The sequence below is a fragment of the Alligator sinensis genome, unplaced genomic scaffold (assembly GCF_000455745.1).
Source record: "Alligator sinensis unplaced genomic scaffold, ASM45574v1 scaffold165_2, whole genome shotgun sequence".
NCBI classification, from domain to species: domain Eukaryota; kingdom Metazoa; phylum Chordata; order Crocodylia; family Alligatoridae; genus Alligator; species Alligator sinensis.
Window position 1 is genome coordinate 1,030,014 of NW_005841965.1, and position 15,103 is coordinate 1,045,116.

The 15,103-nt window shown below is 42.2% G+C and overlaps 1 protein-coding gene across 1 annotated transcript in view; it reads right to left on the reverse strand.

Annotated features, from left to right (window-relative positions):
- ANO3 (anoctamin 3) overlaps positions 1 to 15,103 on the reverse strand; it is a 462,814-nt gene that overhangs the window by 195,734 nt on the left and 251,977 nt on the right. The window contains 1 exon segment of the mRNA XM_006020701.3: positions 1,278 to 1,490. Coding sequence (XP_006020763.1) covers positions 1,278 to 1,490 — 213 coding nt within the window.

Consider the following 15,103-nt stretch of genomic DNA (forward strand, 5'->3'; position numbering starts at 1 on the left):
ACTCTTTCGAATAAAGTATTCTCTATCATCATTTGCATACCCATCATTTGCACATGCTGCCTGGGAACTGGGGCCTCTGGGGCTGAAAAGTGGACCCGCCTCAGCTCCCAGACAGCATGCGGTGCCCTGCTGAGCTGCCCTGCACCCGCACAATGTGACAGCTGCTGCCTGGGTGCCAAGCGTGGGGCGGATGATCCCTGCTGCCCCCCACTCCTCCACGCTGTGTGGGGGGGCTCTGCCATGAGCCCACCAGAGGCCGTGATCACTGCTACCAGAGCCAGTGGATGAGAGACTTATTTATATATTAAATTTCCAGGATGCTGGGGCTGGGCAGGGGATGGGGCCAGGCAGGGCAGCCACAGGGCATTCTTCTGTGGCTCCCCCAGCTGTCCTCAGCGCATGGCATGCCAAGCAGACTCAGGTGCTGGCACTGGCCCCAGACGGCAGTGGCAGCATCCTGTCATCCCACCTGCAGATCCAGGGGCCTGCAACCCCCAGGAGGGCTGCAGGGCTGTGCCAGTCTCCTCCCATGAGGTGCAGGCCCCCAGATTTGCATGCAGGATGACAGCAGGCTGCCATCCCTCCCCCAGAGCACTGGGATTGGAAGGGACCTCAGGGACAGATGGCAAACACTGGCCAGCTACAGACCAGACCTCCTGCCCCTTTTCCCTCTCTCTCTTAGTTTCTGTTTCCCTGCAAACCCAGCTCCAAAACATCCAAAACATTTTGTATGGTTTTGTTTCATTTTGGAGATGGTTTGGAGACTTCTGTTTCATTTTGGATTTGGTGTTTTGGGTGCCAGAACAGGTTGAAATACCTCCAAAATGAAATGGCTGCCAAAATTTCACAGAGCCCTAGTTCTCAATGACATTTGAGAAACTAGGGATGGAGCAGGGAAAGAACAAAGGCTGGATCCACAAACTTTGTACACCCCACATCAAAATATTGAGCATCAAATTATTGCTCTTCATTTTTGTGGCTCTTCAGCATGTTAGTGGACTTCATTGCTTCTGACACCTCTAGAATGCACTTTTATGTATACTGTGGCCAGATATTAGGAAATGGCTTTGTTATGCCTAAACAAAAACTATTCTTAAGGTGGAGTCAAGTTTGAGAGCATGTAGCAAGGACGAAGTTTGAGAGCATGAAGCGAGGGGGAAGATTTATGATTCTTATAATTATCTCCAAAATAAGAATTGTAAACCCAGGAAGTTTAGAGGTTAGAGAACACCCCCTATTTCAAGAAAAAAATGGTGTTACAGAGGACAACCACATACCTCGTTCTGACACTACATTGACCACAGCTGTTGATGTCCCTGCACTTAGAGGCTGGGGTTGAGGCTGGGGTTGTACGCGATTTGGCTGAAGAAATGAAGAATGCTTGCTCAGGCTCTGAGGATGTGTTTGGCTCTGTGCTAAACATGGCATGGATCTTCTAGAAGGCTTTAATGGAGGTTCTTTCACTGTCTCACTCTTGCTTGTATTCATACCTGAAACATGCAAGAAACATGTATAGAATTAGAGGCTAAGCAGTGTTACAGGTTTTGAAAGACATAAATTAATAGTAAGCAGTGGGTGTTACGATTAAAAATTGGGTCAAAGTAACTTCAGCAAAAACATTTTTACACTGTTGCTCTGTATAGAACATTTCACTCATGCTTTGAATCACTTTGCAAAAGTTAGGGGTATTAAATGCTCCCCCTGCACCACGGCATTCAAAGCCAGGTGCTGACAATTAACTGATGGTCAGCTGACCCACTTCAGCTGGTTCAAGGCCCAGTGCTGTCCCTGAAGTCCACTGATGACTGCAGGGGGCAGAGGGCTGTGGAGCCAGGTCCCTGGCCCCCTAGCCCTGGCAGCCGGGGGCCCTGCTCTGGCAGGGCTGGGGGAGGGAATGGGGCTGTGGGTGGGGAATGAGAACCATCAGGGCCAGAGGGTTGTGAGTGGGGAGTGAGGAGCACCAGCAGGGGTGGGGGGTTGTAGCTTGGGAGTGAGGGGCCTGGATCTGTGTCCTGGTAAGCAAAGGGGGCAGAGAAAGCTCAGACAAAAACCCAAAAATCAAATGCCAAAATGTATAGGTATTTAGAATGTATTTTATTATAGTGATTGAGGCACTGGTAGACTTCCAAATTGCTTTAAAATTGTAAATGTATCAATAAAACATTCTGTTCAATTGATACCTACATTCATAGTGGTGTTTCATTTTAATCATGGGTTTTGGAGGTTTTATCAGAGATGTTGTGATTTTTTTTTTTAATCAGAGAAAACCAGGAACCTGGGGATTTCTGTTTTGGTGAAATGACCAAATTAGGAGGACAGATATGCCCAAATTAGGACGTATTCAGGTGATATGTTTGAGAAACAAAGGGATATGCTGACAGAACAGAATGTAGACAGTATGGTGACCACAGAGAAACCAATCAATGGTACCCAGAAATGAAAAGTCATCAGGAGGAAAAGAATACAAAAGGAGGGATTTTCAAAGCAGCAGGGGATCCCAAGGCCACCATGGACTAAGGGCACACCACCAGTCCATTTCACCCAACCCACTAGGGAGAGGAGGTGCGCATTGGCCCTCCAAGACTAGTGATATTTAAGTAAAGAATCATAGGGGTGCTTGCTCATTGGCCAGATGTACTATCCCTATATGAGAACCCTAGCACTGATAGATAAGTAGGATTGGGGGGGGGGGGGAGGGGTGGTATTTTGTTTGTCTGCATTACTGTTGTCTGCTACCACTGTGCATCAATAAAATTGGCCTATTATTGAATGGAAGAAGTCATTGTTGGTCTTAGGGTTTGGGTTGGCCCAGAACAAGGTATCAGGACTGGGTAATAAATCCAGTGCCAACAGGTAGTAGATGCTAGGTATTTAGACATGCTAAGAATCAAATACAACCTTTGATCACTTTTTAAAATAAATATTTTATTTCTATAGCTTTTCCTTTACCTGGCTGAGTTTTATTTTTGTTCAGAATAGTGTAATATATTAAGAAAAACATTGTTATTCATGTATCTGACTTTTGCTTCTAAAGGCTCTAATAATCCTTTATTTGTCAGGCAGCATTACTTATACAAACATATCAGACAATTTCAAAACTTGCTGTCACATACAGCGATTAAGAAAAATTAAATCAGCTTTGAAAAATACAGCAAGAAAACCCAACTTTCCTATTGATACAAATTCTTTCCCCGCCCCCACCCAAAGCTCACTAGTCCTATTTTGTCTTTACTTAAATATATGACAATATTGAATGTGCCACTCCAGTTAACAGTAATTCATTTCCCAAAAGCACTAGACCACTTTTCAGCATATTTTGCTGGCATGACTAGCAGACTCTGATCGGTGAAGAGCATGATAAAAAATTAATACTTTTCCATCAGATGATATAGATTTTTCCTTTTTAGAAGGTGATTTTACCACTACTGACCCAATTTCTATCTCCTCCAGATTTTTTGCACAATGTGTCAGGACTTCCTGACATGCCTAACATTTCATAGCTATGCCAAACTCTTTCAGTTTTGATCATTTCAAGTGTAATGGTAATATTTTGAAACTGATGCTAGGTGCAGTCACTGAAATCCAATTAATTTGGTTGAGATTATACTTTAGTTATATACAGTGGGCGCTGATTATCATCCTTGACAGTGGGAAACTTACTAAAAGAAATAAGATTTGACACAACATGTACTATCAAATGAAAATTCAGTAGCATTTTCATGGACACACACATCCAACATTCTCATTAATCTCAAACCAAATTTGGGATATTATTCTTATTTCACTATGGTGGCTGAAGTGTGAATACAAACAGTCCACATAGACTTAAGAAACTCAAATATACGCATTCCATTGTCTTGTTTAGAGGCAAAGACCTCACCAAAATGCTTTTGCTAAGTAGGAATTGCCACATTCAAACACATTAAAAATTGTATTTGAAACAGTGGTCTTTGAAAGGAAAGAAGTTGTTCTTGATATCTGATAACACTTTAAAATATTAAGACTATATTTGTGCTGGTCACTTAAAATAAGTATTTCATTTTGACAGGAAACCATATAAACACTGAAACAGATGTACTGGCTTATGTTGTGCTCTTTAGAAGATTAATTTAAGGCTCTTTCCATCTGCATTAACCAACACACCAAAAAGATAGATGAAAGCATGTTCTTAAACTCTTCTAAAGGATAGGGTTAAATCGATTATCTGACTGGTGATAGTCAACCCTCATCATATTCTCTCTGAATTTATGTTGGTTACATTGTTTCCATTTGGTGTCAATATATTGGTCGAAATAAGGACCTACGAACAATCTGACAAAAGATGGAAAGGCACATGCACTGTGCCACACAAGGGAAATTAATTGTTCAGTGAGTTATGTATATGGAGCAATGTATTATTCAGAGTGACTATATTATATGAATCAAATTTTTAAAAAGAATGTAGATCCTGCTTAATAACTTGTTTGTTTTTTTTTCCTGTGATCCTTGTGCCCTGCTTATTGTTCATTTTAAAACAAGCCAGAATTTGCATAGCCATGTTCTGCAAATAACATATTCATGCACACTGTTCTTTGGACACACAATTAAAAATAGAATTTGTTCCTGAAAACAACCTTAAATTAAGAAACTAATTACTCCAAGTAATATGATATTAACATTTTGATATTTAAGGTGAGGGGTTGACATACTTGCCTACTTTGCATTTGTAGCAAGTTACGCTGCAGGTTAAGTTTTACAGGATTTCAGAAATGTGTGCATGCTATGCTGCATACTTCCAGATAGAGATAATGTCTGTCTCTGCCTGGGGGCTAAAACCCATTTCATCTGTTTTAAAAATAAATAATTGAACGGTGAGCAGGACCCTGCTCACCTTATACACTTGGATTCTCTCCTGTTGATAGTTAATCTATGGCAGGGGTATCAAACTCATCAGGGGTAGTAAATCTATGGCAGGAGTATCAAACACTTGCATGGGTTGGATGTGTGGTGCAAGGCCCATCCACAGATCCAGGATATGGGCCTGGATCATGAGACATTATGCATGTGGGCTGGAGTTGGTGTGTGCAGCACATGGGTTGGGCTAGGTTTTGCCACATGTGGATTCAGTTTGCCCAGGTGATATGGCTCCATTGGCCTGATCTGGTCCATAGGCTGTATTGCTGACATCCTGGATCGATGGTATTCATCAGCATGGTATTCAGCCATTCCCGTGTTCAAAGTAAAATGGGTGCTATGTACAATTCATTTAGAATACCATGGGGGAGATACATAAACCTTTAGCCTAGATTATTACTATTATGATATTTAAACCAGCCAGAATCTCCACCACATCTATGAATTGCCTCCAAATTTATGACTAAGACTAGAGGTTGATTCTAGCCCCAGTCAATAAAACTGAAACTGTCTTCATAAAAAGACAAAGAAACAACCTTAGTAATTTAGGCAAATCGCTAATAATCATTCTGGAGGCAAAAGAGCAGGTATGAGAGTTTTGACTTTTCTTATGTAAGAATGTTTCTATAGTGCTAAATATTGCCTTCCAACAAGCAAGCCTTAAATTTGAATGTGGGGGGGGGGGGGAATACCCTTTAAAAAAACAGGATGGAGAAAAGGACTTATCTATTCAAGGAAATAATTTCAAGTTGATCTATAAAAGGGGTGCTCAACCCCTGACCTATAAACCCAATCCAGCCCACAGAACCATGCCCTCTGGCCCACAAGGATCCCCATAGGCTGGAAAATTTGGTAGCAGGGGAGAGGTGGAAATGTTGTGTGGCCAGATCCAGCTTTGCCTGGGCCCCTACCCACCCAGATCAGGCTGGGCAGCTTCCCACATCCCCCACCCTATGGGTCCAGATCACAGCTGGGCTAATCTCCACCCACCCCTCCAGTGAGTCTGGATCAGGGCCAGACTGCTACCCATGCCTACTCCATGCTTCAAGATTGAGGTCAGGCTGTACATCCCCCTGCCCCACCCCCTGTGGCCAGATTGGGTCCCTGCTGCACTGGCCCTGTGTGCCAGTTTGAGCCCACCAGCTTTATCCAGTCTGCAGATGGAACTGGCCATCCAGCCCTTGGAATAAAAAGGTGGGCACCACTGATCTATAACAGTAGTCTGAAGCATTAGACTGTCCTCCAACTTCTTTGTATCAATAAGTACTACCATTATTTTATAAGGTACACAACTATAAAGGTGCAGGCAGTTATGCCATCCAGTGTGATGTAAATATGGTACCAGTAAGGCACAGGGCTTAACCTAAACTTGACTCTGAGAGATCATACTAATCTACATGCAAGATTTTTATTTAAACTTTTTATTGAAAATTTTACAATGTATGTTTGTACAGAACAATACAGAACAACCATACTGTGGCTTCATAGCACCCAAAGTGAAACAAATTTATATTAATGTACACTACTTGAAATTATACAGGACAATTTATGAATACCGCTCTTATAAAAAGGTATGCCTTTAATAGAAAAAAGGTCTGTTTCTTGAGATAATACTTCAAAGTGAATTCAGCAGCACTTAATCAGAGCCAACTCAAAGAAAACAGTTCATCTGATTCAAAAACACTTGTCTTTATGGCACATGTGCATTAGCATGTACATTGAGAAAACAGATGACATATTCCTTTCATTTTAGTTTCTCTATCCATGAAGATCCTCCATCAGTGGAAAATGTACAACAAATAAATCCATCCAGGCTGGGAATAGCTAAAAACTTCCCCTTCACCACACATACCAAATTCATACAAGGAAGGTCAAGATCAACTGGTTTATTAATAATAGTAGCTGATTTTAACTATATTACTATACAGTTTTTTATTTAAAATACACAAATACCAGTACATTGCTAGAAAGTATTTGTTTAAATTTTCCTTAGAATCCATTATTTTTATTTATAATATTTTACTTCAACAAAGGTATGTTCAATCTCTGGGAAAGTCATTACATTATAATGCAAATAAGTGAAGTGTTTAAAGCAGAGATAAAAGCTCACAGCAAATGATAAGCAGGTCAGGAAGTAAAGCAATCCCTAAAGAAAAACTATAAAAGGATGCAACAGCGCATCCCCTATTGTCATTACCATGAGAAAAGATATGAGAATATGTGGAAGATTCTCTCTCTCTCTCTCTCTCTCTCTCTCTCTCTCACTCACTCACTCACACACTCCACTTGTTGAAAGGACAAGGAACTACATGCTTAGCTTCTTGATTAAGTGCAGTCATTGGTAGGTTTCCAGAACAGAAGTACTGCCAAATATTCATGAAATTATAAAAATTAAGATAGGGAGACTAGGTCCAATAAAAAAGACAATTCTGCAATTTTTCCTAGTTTTAGTTATAAACATTGTTTTGAATTTCATTCAAACATCTAAAACATTCCAGTTCTGGCCAGTGCCAGAAGTACAAACATTATATGAAAAGGGCTTGGTGGTATTGATAGCACGGTCAAAACTGTAAAAGTAAATTCTAATTGCAGGATTGTAACAGAGCTTTAAAGGAGAAAGAGCCCAGGGAGAGCCCCAGGTGGGGGAAGACTGTAATGGCGAAGCTGCAGGAGAGCTGACCCAGGGAAGTAGGGGCTATGAGCACTTACTGCAGAGGGAGTTGCTCTGCAGTAGAACAATAGGACAATGCCTTCCTGAACAGGAGGAAGCCTATTGCAATTCTAGGTGCTCTGCAGTAGGACTGAAGGCTACAGACTGTAAACCTAATTAGAGGGCACATATGGCCAGTCCTGTAGAGTCACATGACTGGAAAGGGCAGAGCCTGTGAGAAAGATAAGCCAGGGTATATCTCTTGCAGGTGGACTGTGGTGAGATGGACTATGAGCATACTGTGCCTGAAGACAGCAAATGAAGGGGTTTAGGATTAGCAGAAGGCTAAGGCCCAAGGCTGGGTAGGAGTTTTGGTACAAGGAGGCTAAAGGTTTAGTTACAGCTAGAATGCTTATGTTTTTGGTTTTAGTTTATAGCTGGTGGTTTGGGTTTGACACTGTCAGGGGAAGGCGGAGATCCCAATAATGCCTTAGGGCACTATGGTGTCTTGAGCCCTGCCTGGGGCTAGGGGCTCAGAACACAGGGCAGGCTTAGCCAGAGGACTGAAGATTGGAGAAAGTGGCTGAAGCCTAGCAAGCGTAAAAGCCAGACTGGGCCAGGGGCCCCAGCCTGAAAATGTGGAACCAGAGCCAGGGACCCAGCAGCCCAGGACAGACAGAGACAAGGGCTAGGGGCTCAGCAGTTCAGGAGGGGCAGTGACAAGGGCCAGGGGCCCAGCATGCCAAGAAGGGCAAGATTGGGGTCAGGGGCCCAGTGCAAGAGACGCAGGGGCTACGGGCACAGAGATACTTACAATGAGAGAGCCAGACCTGAAGAAGTAGGCCAAGGCTGCAGGCCTGTAGCCAAAGAAAAGGGGTGGAGGCCAAAAGGACCAAGGCCCCAACAAGGAAGTGGTTGCACAGTGACACCTACAAGGCATAGGCACAGCTGTAGGGGAGGTTGAAGACTGTCAATAGCCCATAAGGCTACAAATACCCTGAAGGGCATGGGTAGGCTGAGAGGGCCCACCGAGTGTGAAGTATGACTGAGACCAACAGGGTCTGGGTGGGACCTTCTGGCTATCAGAAGAACCAAGGGCTCACTCTAGGACCCTTAGGCAGCCTCCTTTTCTAGCATTTGATGGTTACATCAAGGCGCAGTAGGCGAGAAGAATGGGAGGGTACCATAGAGCCAGAGCCAAGCACAAGTTGCATGGTCACCAAGGGGTGTCACGGCTACACCTGGTACCTGAACATTGCTACAAGGACTTATTTGTTTAATGAGGCTCACAAGTTGCAATGAGAAACATAATCAGGAAGAAAGTGGTGTCACTCAGGCATAACTGAAGGGTTGTCGTTGTAGAACATTTAGTAGTTACAATGATGAATAAGAAGAAGAAAAAAAAAAGAACTCAACTTGACTTAGACTAGGTACAAATGTTCAGGGTGGTTAAAAATGGCCATCTGATCTAAGTTAGTTTTCCCAGGTGTGGACCTTACACTAATTAAGTCAATCTAGTGTGAACTGTACAGAAGTTCAGGACAGTTAGATCAGTCTAAAAATGGCCAACTTAATCTAATTAACCCTACCTCTAGGGTAGATCAGATCAGCCATTTTTAAACTGATTTAACTGTCCTGAAATTCTGTATGGTTCCCAGTGCAACCTGAGGGCTGGGAAAGCCCAGTTGATAGTCCCAGCCCTGGGTCTGTGCTTTTCCTACCTGCCTCACTGGCACTGGGCTATTTTTACCCCCCTGGTGCCTCCCCACACCCCCAAATGGACAATGCTCCCTTCCTATGGACCAGCCACCTCCATACCCCAAACCCACCAAACCTTCCATCCTGTAAGCCACTCCCAACAGCAGCTTGAACAAGTAAGTTAGGGCAGGGTTGGGGGCAATGCTCATCTGGGGATGTGGGGGCCAGGGGGGTAAAAATACCCCCTGGGATCAGGGGGTGAGGGAGACCCCCCCATCCCCCCATAGACCCCACAAACCCCTTTGATCCTGCCATACCCTCCCAGACCCCGCCTAACCAACCTCCCACCCAATCCTGTGGTTGATACCTGCCCCCATCCCAACTTACCATACATTGGGTGGTCAACTTTTACTCGATTTAACCTCCCAAAATGTCTGTACACACTCTCAGAGTCCAGCTTGAGGTTGAAGTATTAAGTAAGAGAAACACTCCTCTCAGAACACACCCCGCTCCCATCACCATTTTACTTTCAAACTAAATACATTATGCATAGAATCTCTGAGACAAATGGGTAACCTCATTATGCCACTTCTACAGATTCCCTTGTCATAAAGAGCATAACTAAGTTGTTAGGCAGGAGAATGAAGATGCATAATTTCAGAAGGCTTTTGAAAGCAAGTAATATAATGCTATTACTAATAGCTTAATAAAGCTACAATTACTGTTAGCATCATATCAGTGCACAAGATGCATACAACGGATGAAGATCTCATTTTATGAAGGTTATAAATATTTGCAGAATATAAAAATATTACTCATTTAATCTGATACTATAAGACTAATTATTTTACATGGTTGCTTTGAGTGGGGATGTGTATATCCATAACTCTGCTGAGTGATGTTTGACAAGGTTAGCTGTTTTGCAACTTGATCACCCAAAATTAGAAAGAGGGACCCACTGACACTAAGTTTCTAAAAAGGGCAGAGCTCTTAAAGAATAGTTATTGAAGGGGAAGGGGAGGCAAAGGGGAAGGGCACACATATGTGCGCACATACACTAAACTTATTTGAAAGTTAGCAGCAGCAGCAAATGTGGACTTATTTTACCAGTAGTTCAACATTTACAAAACATATATTAAGCTTGACATACAATATTAATAATAAGTTGATATCCATGTTATAAAGAAGATAGGTTAAGTGAAGAGATACATTCTGAAACAGATTAATCCAGATCATTAGCAAGGCATTAATGAACTCCTGGCCATTTAGAGTTCAAAGAACAATTCTAAATTAACAGTTAAACAAAAGCTGCAGATATGTCATATCACGAAGCCCAAATTAAGAACTCTCATTTCTGAGAAAGCATTTGTTGAAAAGTGCTAAACACTAGAGATTGCCCTTTTCACATATCTCCTCAAGCAAACACATTAAAAATGTATAGGCGTTCTCATGCTTACTAGTCCAAAAAACCACACTCGACCGGGAATTAGCTTATTCCCTCTCCATATTCCAAAAAAAGATAAGTTTACCACTCACATTCCTCAGTTTAAATGCACTTGAGAATAGAAAGACATACAAAGAACTAGAACTCTTGGTTCCAAAATGATACCTTTTATTAGACCAACTGGGAAATCACAAGAAAATTGTCCTTTCCTGCACACTTTTGGGATTCAAGTCCCTTTGTCAGGCTCTGGGAAAAGTGTAGATGGTACAAGATGGTAAAAAGTCCCCATAGGTAGGAAATAAACTTCATTTTCGCACAGAGGGAGCTGAAGATGGAAGGCTGTCCCTCTGGGTCCATGAGACTGCACATGTCCATTCACTTAGTGTCATATATGTTATAAGTACTAGTGGGGGTACATCTTTCTGTACCTGTGTGCTATTCTGCGCTCTGTGTGCTGGATCTTCTAAGCTCCTTCTCTCAGTTTAACTTACTAGGTCAGATAGATTCAGTGTTATTGTTGTTTAAAAGCTGGGTGAAGTCACTAGAATTCTTTAATTATTCAAGAGTCATCTGCAAATATTAAATCTTTTTCAATGACTCACTTATGCAGTTTTTGTATTCTTTTCTGTATTCACTTTTCATCAATAACTGAGTTTATTATTGAGTCATTTTACACTTGTGTATTCCCATTAACTCCAGTGAAGATGCTCCTTAGTTCTATTGCTGACAAATTATACTAGCACAAAAAGTTATGAGAAAATAGAGGTTAATCTTGTTTTCTAAAGGAAAGAAAGATTTTAAAATAACCTTTTGTACAAGCAGGCACACTAGAAGTCTGATAACAAATGAACTCAGAGAACAAAAAAAGTGTAGCCATTACTTAAGCAAAAATCACAAAATACCCTTCAAATAATTTCAACCATGACAGCTGATAAATCATTCTTCACAGGTTTTCAGTAAATAGAATATATTGAAAAATTCATTTAATTTCAATTTTCACCAAACTCAGTAACAGTGACTTGTTGTGTTTACCTATTCTTTCCTTATTTTAAAGGACAAAACCTTGTTTTTACATGATTTTTTAAGCATGCAAAATGGAGCTGAAAAATCAGCACTCAACTCACCTTGAACGGAAAAATTGTTCAAGTAAGATTGCTGCTTTATCAGCATCTACTCGAATAAAAACAAAATGCTGCATGAAATATTTTTCCTAGCTAATTCTAGATTAATGATCAATAATATTGTCCATACAACATAGTATTGTTTCCCACTGACCCCTGTTGATTGACCTGCCCATCTTTTTCTTCAGTGTTTACAAAAGATTTAGAGCTCAGCAATGAAGACAGTTTATTAACCCATACATTTAACTTAATAGTTTGGCTGCATTTTTCTAAAAAGTGGTCTGCATTTAATAGATTGTTAGACTAGAGGACAATGATCTATTTTAGCCTTTAAATAAAATTATCTTTGAATGTGCCTGAGCTTGTTTATAAAGACTGAGTTTCACCTTCCATAATGCTGCCTATTCACCTTGCTTTGTTAAACCCATGCTAGTAGTTTTCAGATGTATTTATTCTTAAACATCTTGAAGGATTTTCACCCAGATTTGAAAGCCATTAAATCATTAACCCCTATTTTAAGTCTGAATCTGTGTTCTCACAAATCTTGTTGCTTGAAGGAAAAGTAGAATGAGTTAAAGTGAATCTGGTGGTGGGATTTTATCACAGGTAAGATAAATTTACTTACTAAAAGGTCATTTTGATCTAGTAATGTAATTAGTAATTTTGGCAACCTGGGTGGATATACTGCCTCACCGACCTCTGTCAGCAAAAATCACTCATGCCTCAACATATAGTACAGAAGGCAATTCATTTGCCCCTTGCAACATATTTAAACACAGCAAATATTTTCAAAAGCTGCTTGAGATCTAATGGAGACTGGGGACTGAAAATTCCTAGCAGTTGTGTATGAAAGAATAGCATGGACTTCACAGTTACAATGACTACAACACTGGGAACCAACCTGTTCGGGAGGTGTGCCAAAAATAAGCCTTGCACCCTTACCAAGTGCCATGTCCTCTGCCCAATCTGCAGCTCTGCTTTTTGCTCCCTACTCTGTTCCCAGACTCCTGCTCTCCTTTTTCTTCCTGCCCAATCTCCTGCTCTGCTTTCTGCCTCCTTATCTGTGCTCTCTGCCTGATATTCTGCTCTGCTTCCTGCTCCATCTGCTGTTACACTGACTGACCCCTCCACAACCTGCTGTATGCTACACACACAGGCTGCCCATGCCATCTGTGACACTCATGTCACAGATTGGCAACCCCCTAGACTAGGATATTCACAAACCTTTGATGGGAAAGGAGCTGATCTCTTCCAAGATCTGCTGTTGGGAACGTTTGCTGAGAACTGCTCTCTCATGGCTGGGTCTTCACTAATGCAGTGCAGCCAGCTCCCTGTCCCTGCCTAGTTGGTGCTGTGCAATTGCTGTAGTCTTGCAGGCAGGTCCCTGCCTTTTAGGTGCTGCTGCAACCTTGTATGGGGTGGAGGGGGTGTCCCTTCACCCTCTGTGGCTGTTGCTGTGCTGGGGTGGGGGAAGAGACAGCTTGCAGGACCCTGCCTGCCTTACAAAAAAAAATGCTCACAGCTCCACAGAGCCTAAGCAGTCTACTGCAATAGTCAGGGATGGAGTGGTAGCTCTTCAGGGCATTCAGAAAGCCCAAGGCAGAATTAATTTAAGTTATGTGGCTTCTGTAAGCTGCATAGTTTGGATTGGTAGCAAACACAATACAAATTTGCCCTTCAGTGGGTGGGGGCAAATGTAGGGCACTGACGGCATGCTCCTGCTGCAATTGTGAGGACTGGAGGCAGGTCCCAGCATGCTGCCTACTTTATGGAAGGAGAGAGGGGTAGATGGACCCCAACTTCCCACAGCTAGCCTGCTCCTGCAGAAATAGCCAAAGGGTGGGGCAGCTCTCTGCATGCGCTCCTTGATACATAGAGGGCTCTAGGTCTCCACCTGCTGAGGTAGGAGAGGTCAGCTCCCTGGCTCTGCCAGCTGCTGCTGCAGTATGGATTGCTTCTCAGCCAGATGCTCTGTTACTGTTTCTGAACAGGGTCTCTTGGAGCCATTGTTTTGGCACCCCTTCTTATCTAGTACCCAGGGCTAGGGCACCTCTCATCCCACCCTAAATATGCATAGCAGCTAACACTTCAGTTGCTTCAGAATAGTTTCATAGTAGCTAGGGTCAGGAGGGACCTGAACAGAACATCTAGCCTGACCCCCTGCCACAGGCAGGAACGAATGCTGGGTTCACAAGACCCCAGACAGGTGATCGTCCAACCTCTTCTTGAATATATCCAAGGTAGGGGCGAGGACCACCTCCCTGGGAAGTTGGTTCCAGATTTTGGTCACCCTAACTGCAGAAGGTGCCATAGAGTTTTTAATAACCGGATAACTGTTTTATTCCCCTTCTGAACACTATCAACGTGCAGAGCACTGCTTAACGCTAACCAAGAAAATGTTTTCCTTACCAGTCAGATAGACCACCACCACTCAATGCCATTTTTTGTTCATTTTCCTCAAAGGTCTCCTTTGTAATTATTGACTTGATCTGAACAGGTATAGCTTGATTTTCTAAGGTCATGTCTAAGGGGGCTATACACAGCAAGAAATTTTAAAGAGCAATTTCTGAAGAGTGACAGCTGTATTCATCAGGACCATAAAAAAGGTTCTAGAGGTCAGTTTCTCAAACCTCAGTATAGAATTGCTGTCAGAAGCCATGCTCCCTACCACATGAGCCCATTGTTTGCAGAATGGATTTCTCCTGCATCCTTGTTACAGCCATTGTGGACAGGATAATAAACCAGTCTGATATCAAAGATTCTTAAGTTAAAGCAAATTACTTATCCTGTCATTCAATTAAACAATAAGTTAACTGATACAATTAAAGAAGTATGCATCTCTTATGAGCCACTTCTATTATTGCAATTCAGAATTGCTCCTTTTCCATACCCTACCCCACCTACATATCTTCCTCCACCCCATTTTTCATACATTTCTTTGCATAAGTACTAGTTCTATTAAAGAGTAAGAGTGAAATGAACTTTTATAACCATGGCTATCACCCCAATGTTATCAGCACCATGATGCAAACTTAAGCAGTCAATTATTCCTTTCTTCTATAAATAGAAGTATCCTAGGGTGTTTATATACGTGATCCAGGAGTGTGCATGTGTGCAGGGGGAGGGTGCGCTTTAATTAGTGCCAGGAGCATCATGTGTATAAGCATCCCTGTGCTAAAAATTGGTGGCAGAAATGCTTTAACTCTTTTAACTTTAACTCTTGTGGCATTAAAAATTGGTGATGGGAGTCCTATGGACTCTTTTAAAAGCCACAGAATGTTCTGTCCCCTCTTTCCC